Here is a 27,638-nt window from a genome sequence, read left to right as displayed (position 1 = left end):
TTTTTTTTTTTTTTTTTTTTTTTTTTTTTTTTTTAATGAGACCGAGCTGAATAGTAATCAGGGGGCAAAGAGGGTAGAAGCTAATCCTTGCTGTTTATTCTTTTCTTTTTAAGTAAAGAGCCCAAAGATCCTGACCAACTGTACAGCACCCTCAAGAGCATCCTCCAGCAGGTGAAGGTGGGTGTTCTCTTCGTTCACCTCATGCAAGTATTTTGAAATGATTGCCCAATGTGGAATTTCCATATTAGATACCTTACTTTTTTCTTTACCCAAGAGCCATCAAAGCGCTTGGCCCTTCATGGAACCTGTGAAGAGAACAGAAGCTCCCGGATATTATGAAGTTATAAGGTTCCCCATGGGTAATACCATTAAAATTTTCTAAGTATCGATTTGAAACTCTCTGGATGGTGGTGTGGGGGACAAAGAGTGGCTGAGGTTGATTTGTAGTCCTCTGTGGTGGGGTAGGAAGTGTATGATGAGGGTGGGATTCTATTTACTTGTGGTGGGGGGGACAGTAATGTCAGAGCAGGAGGACAAGGGAGAAGCGGGTGGTTCTGTTCAGTAGAGTCAGCATGCAGCTGTCTTTGAGAGCCCCCACACACTCGCCACACCAGATGCAGAAAGTCGAGGTGGAAGACTGAACTGCAGGTAGTACTGGACATGGAAACTGGCCGCTTGGACATAACCTTGTTATATTCTACCTGTTTGGTTGCAAATGGAAAAATAGCAGGTTTTGTCCTTTTGATATGCTTTAAGCCTGTCCTAACTGGCTATTCCTTATAAGAATTTTTCAAGGTAATATGAAAGAAGGTAGTTTAAGCCAATTGGCTACTGTACTTTCAGAGGGAGAAACTATAGATAATGGAGTTCTTGATTGTCCACCATGTTGATAGTTACTGTTGTTGGTCAACGTATACTGTTTATTTTAAACTTTGTCCTCCTCCAAAAGCAACGAAAGTCCCCTTAGAAATGGGAATTGTAGAATTTGGTGTTATGCTTTGTACTATGATAAAAGGAAGGCTTAATTGAATCAATTGAGAATGCCCAGGTTTTCTCTTTTGTCAGTACTGGGGATAAAACCTAGGGGAACTTTTATTACTGAGCTACATCCTCAATCCTTTTTAAATTTTTAGACAGGTTCTCACCAAGTTGCTGAGGTTAGCCTCCAACTTGAGATCTTTCTGTCTTACTCTCCTGAGTAGCTGGGATTAAAGGCGTGAACCACCATGCCCCTGCTGAGAACTCCCAATTTTAAATCATTTTGGCAGTGTGCAGATGACAGCTAGCTAAAGCGAGAGGCAGTTCCTTTTCTGTTCCAAGTGTTAAAATGTGAAAGAAAGAAGGAAAGGGATCCACTAGGTCCTCCATGACTGAGAGTTATTTGCAGGTGTTTCCTGTGGCACTGCTTTTTACATGAATGTTATTTATAGTTATAATGATTTTGGTGGCCTACCGTCATTATACCTCTATGTGTTTTTCTGTCTCTCATCTCTGCCTCGCTACTATATATTTTAGTATAAGAAAATCAGAGGGAGAGTTGACATAGTCTAGAACCCTACATGTCAGGGTGGTTTGGGAACTGATATTTTCCACCATGTGAAAAATACGTTAGAATCCTTTACTTTTCATTTCCAGCCCTAAGTGAACTGGTTTTAGCATCCTCCGGACATCTCCTTTTTTTGCTACCCCTGAGATATATCTCTAGCCCCACCTCAACTGGTTTTGGGAAACTCTCTCATGAGAGTGCGAGTGTGGGGAGTAGTTCACTCCACACTTGCAGTGTGAGGTCTAGTAATTCCCCCTAATGTAACTTAAAGTCTGTTGTGTGGAAGTTTCTTGCTTGTTCTATTCTGAGAAAGGTGTGAGCTTCTCTAGTTGGAAGCCACCTGTAGGCACACCCAAGAACTCATGTGGAGAAAATAGACCCTGTTGAGCAGTGCCAGTAATGGATGAGATGTGGACCAGACAGATTTCATTTAAACAGAAACGGTGCTCCTTAGTGGAACAATAATTCTTTTCTTGAGATGCCTTTAGATGCTGAACAAAATGTGTAGTCCTGCCCCTAAGATGTTCATGTATTTGAAGATAAGACTGATGAAACAATATTTTTACATTTCCCCATTATTTCCTTTATGGGTTTTTTTTGTTTTGTTTTGTTTTGTTTTGTTTTGTTGGTACTGGGTATTGAACCCAGGGGTGCTTTACCCACTGAACTACATTCCTAGTTCTTTCAAAATTTAAAAATAAGTAAATGAAGACAGGATATCAGTAAGTTGTTGAGGTGCTTGCTAACTTTTCTAAGGCTGGCCTCAAAATTGTGATCCTCCTGCCTTGGCCTCCTGAGTTGCTGGGATTACAGGTGTATGTCACTGTGCCTGGCCTTCATGGATTTTTCTAAAATCATTTCTTCTTTTTCCCTTGTGTTCTAAAAACTCCTTTGTCTCCTGGGATGGAGTCTCACATGACATGTGGTGAGCTGTACATTGATTGGACTGTGTCAACATTTTGACTCAAGCCTGAGTTCTTCCTACCCATGGATCCGTAGGCAGGGTTTTCCTGTTTATAATTCCCAGGTTGGGTAGGGAGGGGAATGAAAATAGAATAATTTATTGGTGTCATCACCTATATTTAGTCCCCTATTTTAACCTGCACCATTTGGTCATTTGAGAGAATCGAAGAAAGCTAGGGATAGAAGGTGCTATCTTAGAATAGAAGGGAAATAGAGGAAGTATTCAAAACGCACCATATTATTCAGGAATTTTACAGACTCTAAAATTCTAGTTTTGTTTCTTTTACCTTTTATGCTCTCCCATTTCTGCTTACCCACTTCCCTCCAATAAAAAAACGTTTGGAAAGCTTTTGAGCCAACTTTTTTTGTGTCAAATTCTGTCCACCCCCGGTGTGCTTACTTGTATTTTCTTTCTTTCTTTCTTTTTTTTTTTGCTATATTATTTTTCCTTCTAAAACATTATATTGGACAGCAGAAGTTTAAGTGGCAGACAGCAAAGTGGTAGGAATGTATGTAAACACCTAATTTTACTTAAGGAGGCATAATTTAGTTGTTCTTTCTTAAAGGAAAGAACATCTTGATCTGTTCAGTCACACTTAGGTAAGATATTTGGTGGAGAATTTGCGAAGTCTTTGTTTATCTTAACACTTTCAGGTTTTTTTTCCCTCTCTCTCCAAACTGTTTCAGTTTAAGAAAGGAAAACTAAAAGTTGAGCTTACAGAGGGATGCCATACATTGTTGAGATTCTAGGCTTTAATCAGAAGAGATAAGCAGTACAAAACATTTCTCATTTTTTTTTCCTTTTGTGTTTTGTGGCAGAATTAGAATTTTAATGCAAGTAAATTTTTTTCCCATTTTGGGATGTAGTACATCAATTTACTAATCTTTTTAAATGATAATGCCAATGTATTTACTTATAAATTTCTCTCCCTCTGGAAAATTTGATAATTTAGTGGGACCTTGGGGTATTGGTAGTTAGAATGTTTTTTTTTTAAAGCCATTTTGTCTTATTTTTCCATGTATAGTTACTATAATCATAACTTTTAATGATAGAACCAGACTTAACAACCAGGGGCCCATAAACAGACAAATGTTAGCGTCTTCTAATTTGCATGGAGTTCTTTAAATTGGTCCCAAGAGTGAGGATGGAGGAAACTGCATTGTAGTCTTGCAAGTTTAGATGAAGTAGTGTTTTCACTTATAGACTAATACAATTTAAAGCAAGTAGATATATTGGGAAATTTTTTAAAAATATTTTTTTAGTTGTATATGGACACAACACCTTTATTATTTATTTACTTATTTTTATGTGGTGCTGAGGATCAAACCCAGTGCCTCACACATGCGAGGAAATCGCTCTGTCACTGAACCACAATCCCAGCCCAATTGGGAAAATATTTTTTACAAGTCTTGCTAGGCTTACTTGCTTTGGAAACGTAGATTACGAAGTAAAGTTTGTCATTTTTATATCATTCATGACACATGAGACCTTTTTTTTTTTTTTTTTTTTTACTATTTTATGTGCCAGTCAGTGATGTGTTTGCAGATGATTAATTTTTCTACTGTAGTCCTGTGTAGAACACCAAAACAACTGTGAATTTAGTGAAATAAACTCAGTCTGATTGTTTTCTGTAATTAAATGATTCAGTACAAAAGTTCCACCTGCTCTCTGCCATGAAGACAGAGCCTCTTCTGTTTAATTCTGAATGAATAGCTAACAGTAGTCAGTTCATCAAACTTATCATTGCTAATCTACTTAGCTTCCTTGTGCTCAATAGGGGATTGGACCAGTTGACTGATAATGGTCCCTTTAATGTTAAAATGGCTGTGATTTTACATTAAAAAAAAAAAAGTCAAAAAGAATGAACATAAGATTTAAGAATTATTTTCCTTGATCCTAAGAATTTCTCTTAAACAATAGTATTGCGATGATAAAAACGTAATTGAACCAACAACAGATTTCTTTCCCAGCGTCACTTTTATCAGGTGGTGTTTAAAAGGAGTCAAAGATTGCTAATATATTTTTTTTCCTGTGCAGATCTGAAAACCATGAGTGAACGCCTCAAGAATAGGTACTACGTGTCTAAGAAATTATTCATGGCAGACTTACAGCGAGTTTTTACCAATTGCAAAGAGTACAACCCCCCTGAGAGTGAATACTACAAATGTGCCAATATCCTGGAGAAATTCTTCTTCAGTAAAATTAAGGAAGCTGGATTAATTGACAAGTGATTTCTTTTCCCTCTGCTTCTTAGAAACTCATTGAGCAGTGTGCCTAAAGCAAGGTGGTTTAGTTTTTTAAAGAATTGGATGATATGTTGAAGAGACTTGTAAATGTAATAATTAGCACTTTTGAAAAACAAAAAAACCTCCTTTTAGCTTTCAGATATGTATTTAAATTGAAGTCATAGAACATTTTTATTTTATGGAATAGATTTTAATCTATTTACTACTATTATGTAAATTTTCTATGGCATGTCCATTAGCCAACTATTCCATGATAGATGATCAGGGGTTTCCTCAAAACCTGTATGTGAGGAAATTGCACATAGTACCATGATTTGGGGGAATCTAGAAAATTTTCAGACCGTGAATGTTTCCATTTTTTTCTAATGGAATGTGAGAGTTTATTTTTATTTTATTCTGAAGGACTTTAAGGAAGGGATACATGATAAAGAGCCCTGTAAAAGGTTAAATATGTGATGTTGAAGTCTCATTGTAGACTTTTTATATATATATTTTTAAAACACTCATCTAGATGAGGTGCTTTGAGCAGTTCTGAAAAATGCAGTTTCACAAAAGCAAACTGCTTTGATTCCTAAGGAACAAATTCTAAATAATGCAAACTTTTTATAAGCATCTGGGGTTTTGATAATTCTGTGTACCTACAACAAATTTGTGAGTGTATAACCACTATTTCTATAATTCTTTTCTCTACATAAAAATGTAATATCATGTTGACTTAGCTTATGCAGGCCATAAGTTCCAAAAGATAATTTCCTAGGCCACAAAGGCATACACTTGAAAACACTTGAGATCAAATCAATGTGCTTTAATAGGAAAAGATGTGATAGTCAATACATCTGTCAATCTGGTGAGTCTTTGCTCTAATAAATGAGGATTTTTTCCTCTTTTTGTGATACACACAACCCCACCAAATAATGACTATGTGAATCATTTTCTTTTTGGATCTCCAGATTATGTTTATTGTTTGAGGTGAATTAAGTTCCCACCAAGGTTTGCTGTCAGTATTTTAACACCTACATCGCTGTATGGGTCCAGGGTTCTATCCCACTGAAATCCATCACACGGTCTTACTAACTAACCTGTCTTGGGATTCCAGCTTAGTGCTTGGTTTTATTTACTGATTACACTACATAGAAAAGTGGGACATCTGCCACCCCAACTCTGGGAAAACCAACTAATATACCACCATATAAATGAAGGCCATCTGGATGGTTTCGACACTAATTTTTATGATGCAAATTTATAAACTGATTTTGTAAAGGACGAGGTTTTAAAAATGTAATTTAACTTATGTTTTCTATCAGCATAAATTAAAATGGGTCATCAGTAGTCATTAAAAACAGTTGTCAGAAATAATCTGTATGAAGGAAAAAAAACTTGCAAATAACTATTAAGTTGGAAGTATTGTTTTTGATGTATAAGGGATGTTCAGAATGCTCACATTTGGAAAAACTCCTCAACTTTTTTTTTAGTATAAGAAACCACCTTGAGTGGTGTCTAGATTTCTAATGAAGAATGATGATACAGTTTGGAAAAGTATCTTGGACTGGTTTTAAACAGAGCTTTGTACTGGATTTGCCGAAGCATCTGTTCAGCTTGGTATCCTGTGAAAGTTTGTTATTTTCTGGGTAGACATTCTTATAGAGTATTGTCTTTAAAATCAGATTGTCTCTTCTATATTGAAAGCATTTTTATGTTTTCTAATTTAAAAATTAATATTTTCTTATAGATACTGTGCAATAAAGCTGAAGTAGAATGTGTGGTTTTTGCAAATGCTTTAACAGCTGATAAAATTTTACATTTGTAAAATTAATATATTGTACTGGTACAAAATAGTTTTAAATTATATTTTAAAAAGCTCCCAATCTGGTGGTGTGTTTTCTTCTTCTAGCAGCCTGAGGTCAATAAGAGAAATGTGTGATCTTGTTTGTCCATCGACTGTATCCTTAATCCTTGGCTCTTTGGCTTTTGCTGAAGGTGTTTGGAATTGCTGCATTTGTGGGCATTTTTGTTAAAAACCCATATTCCATTGGTGAGAGATTTTCAAGAGGAAAGACACTGTTGTTTGTGTCAACAACAGCAACAAAAGATCCATCCGTAAAAGAGTCTTATAAGTTAAAAGATGTTTTTAGCCAGGTGCATGGTACACAGCTGTAATGCCAAGCATCTTGAAGGCTGAAGCAGGTGCATGGCAAGTTCAAGGTCAGCCTGGGTAACTTAGTAAGAACCTGCCTTAAAATAATAAAAGGGATATAGCTCAGTGGTAGAGCACAACTGGGTTTGGTTCTCAGTGACCACCCCCTCCTCCAAAAAAAAAAAAAAAAAAAAAAAGCGGTGATGGTGGGTGGGGGGTGTTTGTGTTTATTCTTTTACTTTCCATCTGTGAAGTACAGAAATACANCCCCCCGCCCCAAATAACCAGATATCCCAGATAACAAGAGCAAATACAGTGTTACTATTGTCCCAGTTAAGTAAACAGATGAAAATGGACTTTAGGATGGGGAAAAATAAAAATGGCAAGAAACTTCCCAGGTGTACTTTGGAAGAAGATCTTCAGCAAAATACATAGAAGATGCTCAAAGGAGATGAGAGAATAACCACCATGAGCATCATGAAAAGCCACTTTATGACAGCATTGTGGGGAAAGGAAGCTAACCAGGACAAAGCTGGACATTTTGTCAGGGTTTATTAAAACAGTGGGATTTCAACAAAGCAAACGAGTTAAGGTTTAGCTCCTTTTTGCTGCTTTGGCAGGGTCAGCTGAAAAAGGGGAAAAACAGGTTACTTATGTGTATTTAGATATATGTGTTTGTGAGTTGAACTGAAGGTTACCAGTTTCAGCTTAACTAGGTTGGAAGTTCTTTAAAAGAAATCTTGGTGAATTTGTTGGGGGCTTAAGGGCCTCCTTAATGAACATGATCACATTCCTTCACATTCTGGCATATCAGTTCCTGTGGTTGTTGGACTCTCCTAAACTTCATGGGTGAACCCAGTTTAAGAAGTTTTGCTGTCAATCTCCCATCTTATGCATTTGACACATGGATGTCTACTTTCAGCTTAAATACATCTAAGAATAGGGAATTGCCTTTTTGTGTTTGTGCAATAGGACTGCCCAACAATGGAACAAAGTGCTATAACAAAGCTTTTGGGTTGGGTTGAATTTAGTTGTTTTAAAGACCCTTCAGTTCAATACTGTTTATGACCAAGCTATATTCACATCTTTTTTTTTTTTTTTTCAGAATGCTATTAAATGTGCCAGCACTGTTTCTATCCCTGATACAACATAGCACACTTGTGTATTTGTAAACTGTAGGCACAATTCAACCTCCCTTCTAATTTTAAAATCACCATCCCTTTTTAATTTTTTAAAAAGGGCCGTAATTAACATGCAACAAAATGCATGGATTCTAAGTGTTCGGTTAGATGACTGTTGTCAGTTGTGGAGTATATCAACTACTCTAAAAAGAACATTTCCATCACCCAAGAAAAATTCCTCCTGCCTCTTTCCAATAAATTCTTTCCTGCTCCAGGCAACCACTTCTGTCACCATTGATTAGTTCTGTCCTTTGATTTCATGTAAATTGAATCTTGCTATTTGTACTCTTGGGTGTGGTTCATCCATGTGGTGGCATGTTATCATTGCTTCAATCCTATACAATTTACTTTTCCATTCAACTTCAGTGGACATTTGGGTAGTTTCCAGCTCTTAAAATAAGGCTGTTGCAATCATTTTTGTATAGGACTTTTTGTAAACATATGCTTCTATTTTGTGTAAATACCAGAGTGAAATATTAAGTCACAATGTAGACATGGATTATTTTTTTCAATCCAGGGATTGAACTCAGGGAGCACTCAACCATTGAGCCACATCCCCAGTCCTGTTTTGTATTTTATTTAGAGAGAGGGTTTCACTGAGTTGCTAAGTACCTCGCCATTGCCCAGGCTGGCTTTGGACTTGCAATCCTCCTGTTTCAGCCTCCTGAGCTGCTGGTATTACAGGCATGCACCAGGATGCTCAGCTTGGATTTTATTTTTTTTTGAATAGGGATTTCCTTACACATTTATTTGCATTGACCTGTGAAGCTTTTTTGATGGCAATTTCAGTATTTACTGTTATCCTTTTTATATGTTTATTTAAAATATAAATGTCCTCTTAGATCCATGTTATTATTAGTCCACCGCCTCATGGATTCAAGGTAAATGCTGTATCATCAAGCTGCATTTTCAGCTGATGTCCATGTTATTGGCAAAAACTAACAGGGGTCAAGACTGGAATTTTCCCATATGATGCTAAAGATCCAACTGCCCGAGAGTGATCATGCAGCTGTATGTGAACCCACCTAACAATCCCCATTTCTCCATCTTTTCTATAAATATGAAGCTGGAATAAATTTTAGATATCTCTCTTTTTTAAAAAAATAATTACATGTACCTTCTTCCACAGTAGTTACTTTTCAATGCTCTATGCAGCAATGAAATAGGACAGTTAAATGTCAGCTTTTAAGACTAAGATCCATTATTGGAGAGGACATGTCAATTGGAGAAGAAACATAACCTTAGTGAATTCAGAGTTAAAAGATTAATGTGAAGCTGGAATGAAGGTTGATGTGTTGTCGGGTTTTCTCCAGTTGGATGTGGTCATGAAATACCTTGCCAAGGAACCTGAGAGCTACAGAATATTCACTGCAATACTAATTTGTAAACAATGAAAAAGTGGCAACAAACTCTCAAGAAGAAGGGATACGTCTGGTTTATTTATATAATTCTGTACAGTGATGAAAATAATCTGCATCGACCAACATGGGTAAGTCTCAAGAATAGTGTTAACAGTCAGAAAAGGGTATGTACAATATATACAACATGGTTCATGTAAACTGTTACACAAAACAAAATGGCAATGGACAAACGCTAGCAGCCAAGAAAGAACACAGAAACACTAAAAAATACAAAACTATGACATCATTTTAGGATAAATGTTGACTCTGGGTATGAAGGGATGGGGAGATAAGAATCAGAATTACAAAGTGTCAGGAGAGAATGACATTTGAAGGGAAATTAAAGAATATTGATGGCCCCAAATTTCTTAATAAGACACCTATAGCACAAGAGTTAAAACCAAGAATCAACAAATGGGACGAATTCAAGCTAAAAAGTTTTTTCTCAGCAAGAGAAATAATATGCGAGGTGAATAGGGAGCCTACATCCTGGGAACAAATTTTTACCCCTCAAACATCAGATAGAGCTCTAATCTCTAGAGTATACAAAGAACTCAAAAAGTTAAACAACAAAAAAGCAAATAACCCAATCAACAAATGGGCCAAGGACTTGAACAGAAACTTCTCAGAAGAGGATATACAATCAATTAACAAATACATGAAAAAATGCTCACCATCTCTAGCAATCAGAGAAATGCAAATTAAAACTACTCTAAGATACCATCTCACCCCAATAAGAATGGCAGCCATTACCAAGTCAAACAACAATAAGTGCTGGCGAGGATGGTGGGGGGGGGGAGAGAAGGTACACTCTTACATTGCTGGTGGGACTGCAAATTGGTGCAGCCAATTTGGAAAGCAGTATGGAGATTCCTTGGAAAGCTGTCTAAAAGGCCTTTGGTTAGAGTTTTCCTGTGATGTCCTTGGTATGAGAGGAGCCCCAGGTGATTGGACAAGCACACCCAAAGGGTATTGATTGACAGGTCACTTGTGAGACATAACAAGTCTCCATTTTTAGTTTTGTCAAATTTAATGATGTACATGCAAAAATGGCATGCTAGCTCAAAAGAGCATTAAGACATTGCTAATGATTTGATGAATAAAATGAGGATTTGAAATCATTTTGTCAGTTTGGCAAATTGAACTTCACAAGAGAAGATTAAGATCAAGCAACTCAGCAAGTCTCTGTCTCTAAATAAAATATTAAAAGGTGCTGGGGATGTGGCTCAGTGGTTGAATGCCCCTGAGTTCAATCCCCAGTGCCAAAACAAAACAACAACAACAACAAAAAAGGCTTAAAAGAACTTTTATTTAGGTGGAGATAAAGAAAAAATATAATTCCTTGGAAAGCTGGGAATGGAACCACCATTTGACCCAGCTATTCCCCTTCTCGGACTATACCCAAAAGACCTAAGAAGAGCATACTACAGGGATACAGCCCCATCAATGTTTATAGCAGCACAATTCACAATAGCTAGAATGTGGAACCAACCTAGATGCTCTTCAATAGATGAATGGATTAAAAAAAGTGGCATTTATACACAATGGAATATTACTCAGCACTAAAAAATAATAAAATCATGGCATTTGCAGGCAAATGGATGGCATTAGAGCAGATTATGCTAAGTGAAGTTAGCCAATCCCTAAAAAACAAATGCCGAATGTCTTCTCTGATATAAGGGGGGTGACTCAAAATGGGATAGGGAGGAAGAGCATGAGAAGAAGACTACCACTAAATAGGGAAGAGAGGTGGGAGGGAAAATGAGGAAGAAGGGAGTTACACAGAAGATGGAAGGAGAACCTCATTGTTATAGAGAATACATATATGATGTTGTAATGAGAAAAAAAAAGTGTGTCACATTAGATTGGATAGAGAGAAAGGATGGGAGAGGAAGGGAGGAGCAGGGAGGATAGGAAGGGCAGCAGAATAGACAATTTGATTGATGTATGTACATTCCATGTATGTATTATATGTCAAAATGCACTCTACTGTCATATATAACTAAAAATAAATACAAATAAAAAATAAATAAAAACAAAAAATAAATAAAAACTAAAAAATAAAAATGTTGCACATTCAAAAAAAAAAAAAATATATATATATATATATTGATGGTCTAGAGTCCACAGCAGGAATTGGCAAACTCTTGGTAAGTATCCTGAAGGTAAATTTTAGGATCTGCAGGCCAAAAGGCAAAGTTTGAGAATATTATACGGATAATTTATTGGGGTTTAAAGATAGTGTAACTTGTCATTGAAATTGGTTCCAAATATGTGAGTTTTTCAACTATTTCAAAGTATTAAAACTATTCTTAGCATTCAGACTGTCCAAAAGCAGGGTATACTGGATTTGGCCCATAGGCTATAGTTTAGCCACTGTTGGTTGGGAAGAGCACTGTTTGAAAATTCCTGTGATGATGGTGATGTTCTGTATCTGCAACATCTACGGTACTGCAACAACTACTACTATACATGGCAACTGAGACCGAGAAACTGAATTTTTAGCACTTTTTATTTTCCATTATGTTGAGGACCAAACCCAGGATCTCACTCATGAGCACTTGGCCACTCTTACCATGGAGATATATCTCCAGCCTGAGAAACTGAATTTTAAGATGATAACTGTAGAGTGAGGTTTCATGAATTTAAAAAGGTATAAAGGGAATGGTTAACAAAACTGGAAAAATAGACTGATAGGACAATGGGATGTATGGATATGTGATTTTAGGGGAAAGAAATACTGTGGGTGATAAGCATTTTGAGTGTGACTGAAAGATAAGATATAGTCAAGAAAATAATTTGAGATGAAGATTGAAAGGGTCATCTAGTAAAATTAGATTTTTTTTTGGTAGTACGTGGGATTGAACCCAGGGCCTTATACATGCTAGGCAAGTGCTCTACCACAGAACTACATCCCCAGCTCAAATTGAATTTTTTGATAATGGACCCTGAGGTTGCACAATGAAAATGTGGAGGAGAAGGGCTGGGTTGTGGCTCAGTGGTAGAGTGCTTGCCTAGCATGCATAAGGCACTGGGTTTGATCCTCAGAACCACATAAATGTAAAATAAAGATATTTAAAAAAAAATGTGGAGGAGAGAGATGTCATGTTTGACTACAGAGAATGCTGAATGGGAGAGAAAAGGACATGTCCAAGGATAAGAATAGTGAAGGCTAGAAAGAAGACAACCAGATAGCTAATCTATCTGATGAGGAACAGAAGAAAACACATGTGCTATATTACACAAATTTTATTGTTCTTTAAAAATGGACTACTATCAATGATTTCAAAGTTTAAAGGGATACATACAAGAGTAGATGTCAAACTTTCTGAGCTCTCATTGGTTGATTAAAAATAGAGTAAAGCCCTTGGTATTCACACATTTAACATTTGAGATTCTTAATTAAATCATGGGGCACATGGGTTGGGGGGAGGGGGTGGTCCTGAAAGTCCATGACATAATTTGTGAGTCTGCTGAGGCATCACTTTGAATAGCACACACTTAAGGTTCATAATCAGACATTTAATCCATGAGCCTGAACAACCACAAATTCTCTAATCATGACCCCATATGTATTTTATGTGAAGAACCTAAGTACAACAGTGTTAAAAGGGGCCCACAAACAACAGGGTGTTTATCTTAATGTGAATGTGAAGGATTTATTTAACTCCAAAAATTAAGGATTTTTCAAAAGGTCTTACCTTGCCTTAAAAAATTGTTCATTTTAGTATTCCCTGCTTTACGGGAAAAATAAAGATGCCAGAAAATTAAAATAATTTGAATAATCAGTAATTTCAAGATGTTGGTACCAGATTCATTTTAAGTAAAATTAAGGAGTTTAGGCAACTTAAGAAATCTAAACAATTATGAAGTGCAGTTTTGAAGAAATTATTATAATCTAGAGTCCCGTGAAGAGAATATTCTATGGGAATAATTCCATACATTTGTGTACAGTTTTAACAGATTCTCTACTGGAGCAATAGAAAAGGGTGAGATAAATTGCATTTGCTTATTACTGATATTATTTTTTTTTAGAACATCTCACGTCCTTCTTCTGCTTGTAAATAGGAGAATTCAAAAAATGTAAATCTGTAAAAGGGTCCCCTCTTCTTAGTTTCCTGTAGAAAAGTAAAGAGAAATCTTAAGCATAATTATAAGTATCCCTTAATCTTCGGTACAAAATTATTATAAAAATGTCACTTTTAATGTTCCTACTTCAGTTTTTTTTTAAATCACATTTTTATATTTCAAATAAGACTCATCTTGAACAAAGATCCCTAACTTCACTCCTCCCACATTTACCACCACAAATGGGTTCCCACAAATACTTACGAAGTAAGTGTTGGCTCCTTATAGTTAATGTGGGTTGTGCACCTACGCTTGGGCAGAGATACTGCTGGACTTTCTGTGTTCTTTTTTGGAGAAAGAGAATGTTTCTTTGTTTTCACTACAGAAGACATGGGAGTGTTGGTGATATCCTTTAGGCTACAGCAAGGTGACTGGTGAGTCTCAGATGGCACACCTATAAGAACAACAGTTAAATTTAAAATGATTCCAAGAGAAAAAAAAAATCACTGGAATAAAATTGTACTTAATTATATATATTAACTGTACACAAAATCTGGTATTTTATAATATGGATTTTTAAAACTTTTAACTATTCTTTTCCTTTCAAGCCAGGTAATATTGAAATGTTAAATATGGTAGATATAATAGGGCATTTTACTAAAATTTAACATTCTTCTGTGATATCTTACTTGTAATGAGTTAATTATGAAATTTCATTTTAGTCACATCTTGCTGTTTAGAATCAGTAAGGCCTTTACCTTTGGCAGTACCAAAGTTCATCATTAAGTAGCTTCCTGTAGTCTTATAAAGTCCTCAAACTCATTCTAGTGAATAAAGAGAATTCTAAATCACAGCCTCTATGAAATCCAAGATAAAATATGTTCCATCCAGTAAAGATAATAAAAAGTTACCAGTGTTTTTCCTATCAAAAACACCCAAGTTATTCTACTTGGGACCGAGCACGCAGTGAGGGCACTGCAAGATAATCTTTTAAAATAACTTCAAAAAGCAAATTGGAGCTGGATATGATAGCACATGCCTGTAATCCCAGTGAATTGGGAGTCTGAGGCACAAGAATTGAAAATTACAGGTCAACCCCAGTAATTTAGTGAGGCTTTAAGTAATTTAGTGAGACACTATCTCAAAAAACAAAAAGGGCCAGGGATGTGGCTCAGTGGTAAAGTACTCCAGGTTCAATTCTCAGTACCAAAAAAAAAGCAAACTGTATCCGAAGAATAACAAAATTATAACTGAAGTGGTTTTATAGTAAGCAGTCATATACTGAAGGATTCTATGGGTTTCAAACTTTGTCACCCCACAAACATTTTGAAAAATGTAACTAAGCAATAATATCTGATGAGTTTTCTATTCTGAAATATAATACTTTTCAAACTTTAATGTATTTATGAATTCATAGGGGAGATGCAAATTCTAATTTGAGGTATGGCTTTTTTTTTTTTTGTACTGGGGAACTGAACTCAGGGGTGCTTTACCACTGAGCCACATCCCCAGCCCTTTTTATTTTGATACAGGGTCTTACTAAATTATTGAAGCCTCACCATTTTGCTGAAGCTGGAATGGTCTGGATTATAGGCGTATGCCACCATGCCCAGCATGATTTGGCATTTTTATTTTTTTAAAGAGAGAGAGAGAGAGAGAGAGAGAGAGAGAATTTTTAATATTTATTTTTTAGTTCTTGGCGGACACAACATCTTTGTTTGTATGTGGTGCTGAGGATCGAACTCGGGCCGCACGCATGCCAGGGGAGCGTGCTACCGCTTGAGCCACATCCCCAGCCCATGATTTGGCGTTTTTAAAGTTAACAGGTAATGCTGATGCTAGTAGTCTGGGGACCAAACTATTTTGTGTCCATTTTTTTTTTTTCTTTTCAAAATGCACTATTTATATTTTCAAAGGTATACCAAGATAGCTACAATAATTATTACCATTTTGCCAATCTTGTGTGTTTGTGTGTATTACTGAGGACTGAACCTAAAAGCATTCTACCTCTGAGGTACATCCCAGGCCTTTTTATTTTGAGACAGGGTTCTTGCTAAATTGCTCAAGCTGGACTTGAACTTGCAATTCTCTTGCCTCAGCCTCCAAATAGCTGGGATCATTACTGGCATGTGCCATTGTGTCTGGTTGTTTGATTTATTCCATCATTACAGCAGATTTTTAAAAGACATTTACAAGCTACCAGTGCCTAGTTGATAAGAAAGTTAATTCTTTTTTAGGCTTTGGCTCCTTATAAACAAACAAGCATGGTGACTCAGTTGTTTTGAGGACCAAATGAAATAATGTACCAATATTTTGAGAATGATAACAACCCTAGTGTGTATGTTAGTTCTACCACAATAAAATTTCCGATGAGCATCTGTGGGCAGGTGCAATCTGTATTACCAATATCCGAACCACGACTACTTTTGAGCTAATAAAAGCAAGATTTTCTGAGCCAGTTTTTCAGTTGTCTTACAAAAGAATACAATGCCTGTCAATTGAGGAAAACATTTCTTGGCCTCGTTAACTAGAAATTTATTTTAAATCATGGTTCCTGTCAGATTAAATATAAAGCCAAGTCATTAAGATGACAAATCACTAGATTCAAGTTTGATTTCATTTCCAAGAGGATGTTTCACATGAGTATATAAAAGATCTTTTCATTTACTCTAATCTCACAAAAAATCACCTCACCTCCTTGGGTGGCCTCATTCACTGAAAATAAAAACGCTGTCTCCATGACAAGTAATATTTATTGTTAAAGATTTAAAGTTTACTTGAAGTAGTGAGAGCAATACAACTGTGATTTCCACTCCCTTTCTCCCCCAATTTAATCCAACTGTAACTTCCCTCAGAGAGACAGATGGTAAGTCTCTAACCTCCCCCAGAGACACAGATGGTAAGTATAAGTACATAAGCATCAGGAGTGATCATGTATCATAAACATTAAAAATGCAAGCAAACAAGTAGATCACTTACTTGGAGGAGTTTGTGTTGGCTTAGAATCCTCTCTCTCTCTTTCATCTGCATACTGCAGTGTTCTTTTAGATCGAGGCCTAGTGACTGGTCTCCCATCTGAGCTGGTGGCAAGATTTTGAATGTACTTGTGAGAGGGAAGATAGAGGTCATCAAAATCATCTTCAGAACTGCTTGATTCACAGATGCTCCCTTCAGACTTATGGTCGTTTTCCTCTCTATTAGAATCAGCACTTGTTTTTTGTCGGAAAGGAGTGAGATGAATAAGCTCTTCTAAATTAAAATTGTAAGCATCACTGGAACTGACAGATTTATCCAATTTACTGTTGGAAACATTTGTTTTATTTTCACTTTTGTTCCTTTTATGCTTTGATGTAGATTTTGATTTTTTACTTCTGTTAGCTTTTCTTTTCTCTTCTCTTTTTCTTCCTTTTGCATCTTTACATTTACTTTTAGTTTGTTCAGATTTAGATTCCAAAATAATTTCCTTTGTTTTAGTAAATTTTCCTGGGTGAATGAGCTTTGGTGATAAATTAATTTGGTCCTTGTTCCACTGACAAACATTTTGTTCTACATTTTCAGGTACGTGTATGTTTACTCCTGGGTCTACATATTCAATTCTTTCCAATTCATAAGGCTGCCTTGCTAAATGACTGGTTTCAAAGTCATTCCAAGTATTGAACAGACTTATATCATTAAAATCTTTCTTTAAACGGCGATGGAAAGATATTGTTCTAGGTAATATATAATCAGTAGACTTAGCTTCATCTGAATCAAGGTCACATCCCAGTGTGTCTTGAGTAGTAGTAGATATTTGTTCTGAGGATTTAAAAAATAAATGAGAAAAATAACAATTATTTTTCAGAATTTGTCAAAAATTTTAGAATTTAAAGTTTCAGAAGAGGCATTCTATAGTTTTCTTACATTTACTGTAAGTACATAAAAATTTGGAAAACAATTTCACCATCTATTTGCTTATCAATAGCTTATATTTGATCTGTGAAAGACTCTTACTCTATATTTATAGGTAACATAGGATATTTATATAGTTTTGCTTATTGCAACACTATCCCTTCTTCAAAGGTTAGTACAAGTAGATAAGACTGATATTTGAGAACTGGGACACATCAACTTAAAAGTAGCAAGAAGGGCATGGCTTTGGAGCTCAGCCTTGAGTTTAAACCCTACCTCTTATCATCAGGATTAGTGCTTGTGAGATGCTTTACTTGAGTCTATATAAAATGGGATTGACTGTATCTATAGTCCCAGGCTGCTTTGAGAGTTATGACAATGTATATAAAAATGCCTAATACAGACCTAAACACATAGTAAGTAGGGCTTGGTAAAATGCAGTTATAGTTGTAACTAAGATTTCTGATTACAGATTTGGCACAGTAGATGGATGTACATAAACCTATATTATTCTATGTAAAATAAACAGATTTGTTTTGAGCAGAATTGCAGATAAACAGATTTAAAAAGTAAAAACAAAAAATTATGTTACTTGTTCTCAATGATCTTGCCCTTAATACTTTTAGATTTTTACTTAAATTACCTTCTATTTGCAATGATTCTCTGTGTCTTGGAAGGTCAGTTTCTTCAAGAGGAACTCGCCTTAGAAAATACCAATGAAAAATGTAAATTTATTTAGCAATTATATAATAGAAACAAATTTTAATACTTTTCTAAATTATAAGAGTTTTTTCTTTTAGTACCACTTCATAATTCCATTACAAATCAATACATCTGGTTCTGTAGCAAAGGAAATAAAAAAAGTTTATGCTGATTACATGAAGACTGATTTGTTAGGATTGACATTCGACTCCCAGTGGAAGAACTAACATCAAGTTAGATTGCTCTGCCTGAAAACATGCTATAACTCAATTTCATTTAACTGAAGAAAAAGGCAATTCAAGTTGACATGTTTTTAAAAATGCAATTTGGTCACTAAACTCTTGTAGAGCCCTGGCTTACTTTGCTTAAGGCCCTGGGTTAGATCCCCAGCAACATAAACACACACACACACACAGCCCAAAACAACAACAAAAAAACAGAAATAAAAAAACTCCTCCCAAAACACCAAAACAAAACTATCAATGATTAATCATCAATGGATCATAATGGGACAGACTTGAAAGTGATATAAGGGAGCTGTCAGTGGTAGTAATTCTCACCTTGGGAAAAGTTATGTTTCCCTGGGGATATTTAGCAATATCTGAAATTATTTTTTACTTTTTACAATGGGGGGATGGGGTTGCTGAGGACATTGTGTGGATAGAGGCCCAAAATGCTACATTCTGTAGTCCGTAGCCTTCAACAACACAGAAGTATTTGGCTTAAAATGTCAACAGTATCAAGATTAAGAAACCTTGTGCTAAAATGAGGGAAACACTCTGTATCTTAAGTAGGTTTTTTTTCCCCCCTACACTGGGGATTGAACCCAGGGTACTCTGCCACTGAGCTACATTCTAGTCCTTTTTATTTTTTGAGAGAGGGTAAATTGCTAAATTGAAGAGGCTGGCCTTGAACTTGCAATCCTCCTGCCTCTGCCTTCAAAGTGGCTGGGATTATAGACATGTGTCAGCATGCTGGATTCAGGTTTTGATTTTACAGTGGATACAGTAGTCAAACTCATTGAACTATGTAATTAAGATCTGTCCATTTTACTATATGATTAAATTTCAATAATTCATAAGCATGCATAAAGTATCCTTGATCCAAGAGAAGGAGAAGAGGGTATATAGGATCTGATGGAAAAAAAGAAATCGGATCAGTGAGATGGTGTGACAATGATGTTAACTATGATATTTTATTATATATATTTTTCCTAAACCAGACTATTTTTAGGACTGGTAAAATATTCTCATTTTAATTACAAATATTCTCAGAATAAAAACCTGATACAGGGAAAAATATGACTGAAGGAAATATTTTAAAAGTTCTTGTGAAGCTTCTTTATTTCTAGAAATAACTACATATAAGACAAAGAAAGCTCTAATTTGGCTATATATAATAGAATTTTCACATTAAATTTTCTTAAATATATTCTTAGTATGAAAGAGCATTAGACTCCAAATATGAGTCAATATCAAACCAATTTTTGTTTTTGTAAATAAATCACAAAATTAAATCTACCCTGGTATTGATACTCATAATAATAATAATATCATTACCCTGGTAATGATGCTAATGGTGAATCCTTCACAAATAAATCGCTGGTGTTGTCATCCCTATTGGAGTCCATTTCAGAGGAACGTATTTCCTGGTTCTGTTAATGCATAAAGCAAAGGAAAACACTGTTAAAATTGAAGTATTTATAAAAAGTATTCATTTATTCAACAGTATACACTTATTGACAGTTTACTATGGTGTCATGTACTTTTAGGAGTTGAGACTATGCCAACTAAATGATCAAATTCTACCCTATTAAAGCTTACATTCTATAGTAGGAAGAGAAAAAGAAAGAAAAAAAAAAGAAAGATACATAGATCATTTTAGATAGTGCTAAGTGCTATGAAGGAAATTCCAGAATGAAGTGACTGGCAGTAATGAAAATTAAATTTAAGACAAAGTGAATTTGACCAACATGTGAAGACAGGAAAGGAATTAGCTATTGAAATAACAGGAAAACAGGAAGGAAAAAAGCAGTGGAAAGAGCAAATATAAAAGTCATAAAGTTGCTGTGTTTTAGAAAAATAGTTCAATGTGGCTAGAACATAGTCATTGAGAACAGTAGGTGGTGTACATGGGAAAGCCAGATAATAAGGGCATTGGGAGCCATAGTTTGAAATTTAGTCTAAGTGTGATAGGAAGTGATTTAAATATTAAGTAGGGAAGTAAAATGATAAGCTTTAAAAAGATCATTGGTGTACACTTGTAGTTCTAGTGATTTGGGAGGCCCAGGTAAGAGGACTCCATGTTTAAGGCCAGGCTGGACAAGTTAGTGAGATTCAGGATCAAATGAAATAAAAAAGAGCTGGGAATGTAGTTCAGAGACAGGAAACTCCCCTTTACTTGAAAACGATCATGTCTTAGGTTTCTTGGCATCATATTCCCTTATGTATGTATGTATTTATTTATTTATTTTTTACATTCCTGATTGTTCCATGTCAGTCTCCTCTGTGTGGCAAAATGCAGAGGTCTTACTAGTTCAAGGAGAGTAAAGTAATGATTGCACAATCCCCATTACTAGGGGGAAAAAAAAGCCAGGGATGCAGCTCAGTGGTAGAGTGCTTGCCTAGCATGTGTGAGGCTCTGGGTTCAATCCCTGGTACTGCAACCAAACCAAACCAAACCTAACCAAACCATTAGTCCGACTCACTGTGTGAAGCATGGATTAAAAGGGGCCAAAGGTTGAAAGAGTTTGGTGGTGAATCCTGCTGGAAGGTTCTGAGATAATAAATCATGCATAAAGATTGAATAAGGATATAGGTGAGGGCAGGTAGAAGGAAGCTCTTATGGTTTTGGCCTGATCAAAGAAGTAGGCTATTTTACTGAGATGAGCAAGAATTATTGAGGGAGATGGAAGCATACAATAAATCTGGGAGAGGGAAAGCAAAGAGTTGTGCTTTGTAGAAAGCATGTTTTGAGATTCTAAACTTTGAAGTGGAGATATCTAGTAGCTGTGTATGTGTGTGTATGTGGTTTTAGGTCTTGAGCCATGAATTTGAAAGTCACCAGCAGATAGACAATATATAAAGCTATGGAAAGGATGAGTCAAGTCTAGACAATTGCATTTAAACATAAAGCATCAGCCAGTAAAGGAGATTGACATGCAACAGTCAGAAAGGCAACAAGAAACCTAGTGGAGGATAATGTCAAGGAATCTAAGAACAGCAAACTTTTCAAGTAAAGAACCACCTATGTTGCATATGATCGCTAGGTCAAGAAACAGAAGTGACCACTGAACTGGTTAAAGTGGAAGTTTTGGTCATCTTGATACAGAGCAAAAATAGAATAGTAGGAATAGGGGCCAGATAAAAGTGGTTTGAAATGTGAATGGAAGGTGAGGAATTTAAGGCAGTGGATGTATTTTTTTTTTTCTGGAAAAATTCTGCTGGGAAGGGAAGTAGAGACATGAGGAGGGAGAGAGATAGGTGACCAGGAGAGGTTTCATTTATTTTCCTTTTCCTCTAAAGACAAGAAATACTAAAGCACCTTTGTATGATGGCTAGATTGATCCAGTGGAGGCGGTACATGGGGAGGAAAGACCAAATTTCCAGCAGCACAGTCCTAAACAAGGAGGGAGGAATGGAATTTGAGACATAAGGCTTGGCTTTCAATTAGAGTCCCAGTCTGATTCCTAAGAAATCATTCTAATTTAATTCAATTCAATTGATTTTTAAAATGTGATGAACATATATTGACTTTTTACTTAAAAGGCTAAAACTATTCATTAGAAATTAATCCTTGTGAAAAATTTTCAATTTAATATCAAATAAATAATGTTTGAAAACAGTATTATTAATCAATGTAAATAAAGGAGAAAGGAATATTTAACTATGCAGTAATAATTTTTTTAAATCAGTAGACTTTTTTTTTTTTTTAAGAGAGAGAGAATTTTTAATATTTATTTTTTAGTTTTCGGCGGACACAACATCTTTGTTTGTATGTGGTGCTGAGGATCGAACCCGGGCCGCACGCATGCCAGGCAAGCGCGCTACCGCTTGAGCCACATCCCCAGCCCCTATGCAGTAATATTAAGAAGATATATTATAAAACTTAGGAACAAAAGACTTGGAAATTTTTGTAGACTACTTATAGGCAATTTTAAGTATTTTAAGTTTTTCTGTAACTGCTAAATTGACTTAACCACTGAAACACAAGTACAGATTGATGTTGAGAATGAGTGACAACATGTAATAAATATATGATGGAAAATAAGCTTGGATATTTTAAATGCTAAGAATCCATCTGCTTAGCAACTAACAACGCATTTTAATGGTCAAAAATCATTGATAAATGTTAAAGGGCCTAAAAATGACAGAATTCTCTCTCCACTGTTTTTGCAATGATGTCACTGAGTATTCATTTTGTACTATTTCTGTGTGATTTCAGCAAAAACTTTGGAAAGGGAGGAGGAAGATTCATATGCCTTTAGAGGGATTTTTTTTCCCCTATTAGTTGACTAAAAAAGGAAAAGAAAAAAAAATTTAAGATTATATCCTGAAGAAAAAACTTTTTAAAAAATAGAATCTAACTCTACACAAAAGTGAAGAAATCATGTCTAATCCTTTAAATTTTTTTTTTTTAGTTATAGATACCTTTATCTATCTATTTATTTATTTATTTTTTTAATGTGGTGCTGAGGATTGAACCCAGTGCCTCAAATGTGCTAGGTGAACGCTCTACCACTGAGCCACAACCTCAGTCCCATATCTAATCTTTATAGAGGTAATTTTCAACATTTATATGTATATTTCGCATACATGTATATATATATATGTATATATTTACACACGTGTCTATGTCATATGTATTAAAATAAGGAATAATTCTCTAACTTCTTCTGTCAACTGAGTGGTGATTTTAATTCTTTTTCTCAAATCGTGCCCCCTATAGTCCTAACTCAACCACTGTAGTCTGACTTTCTTATCTGGCCCAAGTGCCAATGTGGCTGTCTTCACTCGCACAGCAAATAGACAGCCACTGGAAAGAAAGTAAACTGACCTGTTAACACTTGACACTCACCACTGCTTTTCTCATTCTCTGCCTCATGTAATTTGCCTGGCAGTGGCTTCTGGACAAAGGGAAGGAGAAACTGGCTCATCATTATTCTTCTCAGGATTATCATACAATGAGACACAAAGAATATGAATATCCTAAAGCAAACTTTGTCCATGTCTATTATATTTTGGCTGGCAGAACCATATTTGAGTCCCTTCTTTACAACCTTGGACACAAACAGAATCAGATTAAAAATTTGCTCAGCAAAATATTCAGGATTTTTCTTGTCTACGTGTTAAGGATAGCCTTCCTTATTTAGCCAACTAGTAGGTTGAAAATGATTCTCCAAAAAGCATTTAAATACTCCCCATCCCCTAAATAAAGGCAATTCTTATAAAACCCCACCAGATGGCAAAACTACATAGGAAAGATAAAACTCAAGTTAGCACTGATTTAAACTTTTGGACTAGTCCACTCAACTAGCACACTTTAGCCTTTAGCTTAGTAGCCCTTTTATTCACTTAGTTGAATATTGGAAGGGGACCAACAGTGTAAAGGCTAAACTATTCCTTCTGCAAGTTGCCTTGCTACCTGTTTCAAAACCGAGTTAGATAGGCACAACCTTCAATCACCTGTATGACTGAAGCTTTCTTAACTGGCCATACATAATACCTGTGCTGGAGCATGGAAAAGAAACAATTCACTAATAACAGAGATATCTATAATTAATTTAAATAATAAACTGATCTAAACAAATTATTCATGTTTTCCCCCCAAGAAATTCAGCCTTTATAATAAAAATACCTGAGCAGCTTTTGTTTGTTGTGAAGCAAGTTTTTCTTTCAATGCATATAACTGACATGCAAGGTAGTAACACTCTCTTCTCAGCTGCAGGATGATATCTTGGGCTTCCCTCACTTTGGATTTTTCATTTTCCAAAGCTAAAACTAACATTTTGTTGTTTTGTTGGGTATTTTTCAGCAGTGTAGAAGTGATGTCTAAAAGAGGATAAAATAAATGTATCAGTTATTAAACCTAAACTTAAAAAGTGATGTAAAAGGATGACATAAAAATCTCTTACTGAGTACTTGGCACGGTGCAACTATGAAGGATTTGCGTTTGCCAAGCTCTGTCAAGTTTTTATTCCTTTTCTCTTTCATTCGCTTCTTTATGTCTTCAAGACTATCTTGAAAGGATTTTTTCTGGCACCTTTCCTTAGCCATCTTTTGCCTAAAAATTTAAAACAATAAAAAATATGTAATTTTCCCCAGAGACAATAGTATCAATTATAAAATTTAAGACTGAAAATACAGGTTGTTCATAAGTAAGGGATTAAGTAGAGATTTAACTGTAGAATTAGCTCAAAGTAGGTAGCTGGTTAACCCGATTATAACATAGATTTTACAGCTTTAAAATCTCATTAATGCAAGGTGCTATGGCCAATGCCTGTAATCCCAGCTGTTCATGAGGCTGAGGCATGGGTGATCATGAGTTGAAGGCCAGCCTGGGCAACATATAAGCACTCTCCTATTAAAACACAAACTAAAAAATCAGATGTTAGAATCATCTTCATTATATGCACATAAAACAACTTTATAAAATCTCAATATTTTTGACATGATTCTTTCCTCTTCAGCCACTTTATATGAAAGCTTTATTGAATATTGATTTCCAATCCAAAGATTCCATAATATTACTTATTCATTCTTGCCCAGGCTGGCCTCAATCTTATATTCTCCTGCTTAGCCTCCTCTCCAGTCACTGGGATTACAGGTGTGTACCACTGTGTCTGACCCAACTTATTCATTCTTTACCAGATAATCATTGGAGACTTATTATATTATATGCACTATGTGAAATGCTTAAATAATATTTTGTTGGGTTTTCTTTTTTTTTTTTACATTTTCCTTTTTATTTGGGGAATCAGTCTCCCTATGTTGTCTAGGCTGGTCTTGAACTCAGTGGGCTTAAGTGATCCTCCTGCCTCAGCCTCCCAAGTAGCTGGGACTATAGGCGTGTACCACCATATCTGGCTTATTATTAAATTTTGATGCCATTATTATTATTGTTTCTTACAATGTTGATGGTCAACTTTTAGTACTTAGGCTTGCAGCATTAGTTTAGAGGCAATTATATACATAGCTGGGTTTTGTTTTCTCTAATTATTCATTTATTAAATTAAGCCACTCAGTTACTTGTCTCTTTCCCACAGTTTTAACTGAGCATCATTTAAGATAGGTACACACAAGAAAGTCACAGTGATCCTCAAAGATTTAAAGTATATAGTACTATTTATAATTTTAGCAGGCTATAACAAAGACCTATAAAGAAAAGGAACTGGGACAGAGAAACATGCCAGTATTCTCAGTTATTACTAAAACTCCAGAATGCTAAAACTTCCAGGAAGTTATGAACATAGTAAATGGGACATTAAATAATTGTTCTACATGCAGTTAGAAGTAGCAAAACATGCACTGACAGTGTAATATGCTATTGAGGATTTTAATGTGAGTGTAATAATTTTTCAGTGCTGCACACCAGACACTTCAGCATGCTAAACATTTTTATAGACAAATTTTATCCTAAAAAAAAAAAAAAAAAGTCTGGGTCTGGGGCTGTAGCTCAGTGGTAGAGCGCTTGCCTCACACACCAGGCACTGGGTTCAATCCTCAGCACCACGTAAAAATAAATTATAAAGATATATATTTTTTAAAAAAGTCTGGTTTCCAACAACAATCCACTCATACAATTTTCAAATTTATCATAAAGGATATCTTCATCTCTGTTAGTCAAATATTTTATTAAATCTTATATTTTCTTGCATATTTTCCCCCCAGGCCTTATTTTCCTTTATGCAGTGTCTGAGGATTTGAATAGATATTATGGATCCTGACTAAATATTTTACTCTTACCAATGTAAATACAATATATCGGTTTCCAGAAGACAAAGAGCAAACTCTTAAGCACTAACAGTAAGTGGATTATATAAAACTTATCACAAAGAAGTTTTTAAAGTTTGAACTGGAGGTGTTTCAGAACCTTACAGATGAAGTAACTGAAGTTAGCTTAGCTATGTTAAAAGCAAAAGCCTATGTGAAAAGTTTTCGTTAATATACCTAAGCAAACTAAAATAATAAATTCGCTGTAAGTTTTAATGATTGTCTACGAGGATGGTGGTTAACAGGGGGTTGTGGTAGGACAAATGAAAGTAGACACAAGTCACAGGTCTCAAGCCTGTCATACTGTCATGGTATTCGGGAAGGGTCTGTATTCAAAAGAACCTAGAATAGTTGCTGATTACCAGTATTTTTCTAAAGGGTGTTGCGGAGGCGCCAGCAAGGGCAGAAAACAAAATGCCTGGACAAGGAAAGGATGTCAATGGTTCCGCGCTGCACACAGAAGAGCTGCCAATTTTTCTACGTCCTTACATTACGCCTAGCTTCTAACTACCGTAAGTGCTTTATTTGCACACTACTTAATCCATATAATCGACACAATTCTGCAAGCAGGACGTTCGGGTCCCCCTTTATTTAACAGAAGACAAAACGAAAACATCAGAAAGTGACGATCGCGAGGTCAAACGAAGCCGGGTCAGTATGACCCACAGTCTGGGCTTTAGGCCACTGAATTTAATAAGATACGGAGACTCTCAGGAAGAACGAACGAGTCGTCCTAGTTCCACACCTGAAAACCTGCAATCTCTTTCTTCGATGGATTTAGGAAGAGCTGAAGCGATTGGGGGGTGGGGGTTGCCGGAAGTGGGCCGGGCGACCCGCCTCTCTCAGGAGCGTCCAAAATGGTACCTGGGCCACCACGACTGCTGAAGCTGTCGCCCTCCTTCGCACATCCCAAGGCTCCACAAAGCTGTCCCGCCACGCGCGAGGCCCGCGCTCCGGGCCCGGCAGGTCTGCGACTCGGTCTCGGATCACCCGCAACTACCGCCACCACATTCAAAATTCTCCGCGGGGCTCACCTATTGGCTGGCTGGAGGGGTCACGTGACGCGACGACGCAGCTCCCACCCGCGACGCAGGGAGAGCCCCCCGCCACTGGAGGTATCACGTGATGCAATCGGCCGGCTCCACCCCTTCACCCGCGGTCTAGGTGGCTGTTAGCCGGAACTTTTCTGCTCAGAGTCGCTGAATTTATAGGGGCGGAGTCACTCCAAGACCTTTAAGGTGGGGTATTTTCCGTGGCTCAAAGCTTCCCACTTCTTCAGTCTAACAGAACGAAAGCTTCCCGGCTCCACCTTGTGCTCGAGGGCTCCCTCTAGTGAGAAACAGTCAGTCAGCATGTACACGGAGGTAGCTTTAAAGAAATTAAAAACCAAAGCTGAAAGAACACTGTCTATTGCAAAGATATTATTAGGGAAAGTGCAGACTTCTGAAATTTTGTGCTCCATGTTCTCTCCCTTGGCTGTTCCGCCTCTTTCTGTTTAACCCTCAGGGACTGGCAGGG

General features: G+C 36.2%; 2 protein-coding genes across 4 annotated transcripts in view; one reads left to right on the top strand and one right to left on the bottom strand.

The window, feature by feature from the left end:
- The window catches only part of Kat2b (lysine acetyltransferase 2B), an 88,255-nt gene extending 81,634 nt beyond the window's left edge, over window positions 1-6,621 (top strand). Inside the window, exons 16-18 of the mRNA XM_015494358.2 lie at window positions 114-177; window positions 275-359; window positions 4,548-6,621. Of these exons, the coding sequence (XP_015349844.1) occupies window positions 114-177; window positions 275-359; window positions 4,548-4,741 (343 nt within the window). The 3' untranslated portion in view covers window positions 4,742-6,621. The remainder of the gene's footprint in view (window positions 1-113; window positions 178-274; window positions 360-4,547) is intronic.
- Window positions 6,622-12,705: 6,084 nt separating this feature from the next.
- Window positions 12,706-27,203, bottom strand: Sgo1 (shugoshin 1). 3 transcript variants are annotated; one of them, XM_015494357.2, is made up of 9 exons: window positions 26,866-27,202; window positions 24,263-24,411; window positions 23,986-24,179; window positions 21,673-21,747; window positions 19,689-19,783; window positions 18,071-18,129; window positions 16,519-17,334; window positions 13,804-13,993; window positions 12,706-13,589 (listed from the first exon to the last, which is right to left on the bottom strand). In XM_015494357.2, exons 2-9 carry the CDS (start codon window positions 24,402-24,404, stop codon window positions 13,493-13,495), a joined length of 1,668 nt encoding a protein of 555 aa, XP_015349843.1. In that variant the 5' UTR covers window positions 24,405-24,411; window positions 26,866-27,202; the 3' UTR covers window positions 12,706-13,492. The 3 variants fall into 3 exon arrangements, with proteins under 3 accessions (XP_015349843.1, XP_048656981.1, XP_048656982.1); XM_048801024.1 differs by having other exon boundaries at window positions 26,985-27,202; XM_048801025.1 differs by lacking the exon at window positions 21,673-21,747 and having other exon boundaries at window positions 26,985-27,203.
- Window positions 27,204-27,638: the final 435 nt, after the last annotated feature.

This window comes from Marmota marmota, unplaced genomic scaffold (genome assembly GCF_001458135.2).
Source record: "Marmota marmota marmota unplaced genomic scaffold, marMar, whole genome shotgun sequence".
Taxonomy (NCBI): Eukaryota; Metazoa; Chordata; class Mammalia; order Rodentia; family Sciuridae; genus Marmota; species Marmota marmota.
Note: the sequence above shows the minus strand (reverse complement) of the source record. Positions and strands in the feature narration are given on the sequence as shown.

Excerpts from the sequence above, each read along its gene's own strand:
- Sgo1 (XM_048801024.1), bottom strand. The coding sequence starts at position 27,028 with ATGTGCGAAGGAGGGCGACAGCTTCAGCAGTCGTGGTGGCCCAG. Across the intron at positions 24,412-26,984 it reads CAGCAGTCGTGGTGGCCCAG|GCAAAAGATGGCTAAGGAAA; the intron begins GTACCATTTTGG and ends TTAAATTTTTAG. Across the intron at positions 13,994-16,518 it reads GCCAACACAAACTCCTCCAA|GTGTGCCATCTGAGACTCAC; the intron begins GTAAGTGATCTA and ends TTGTTCTTATAG.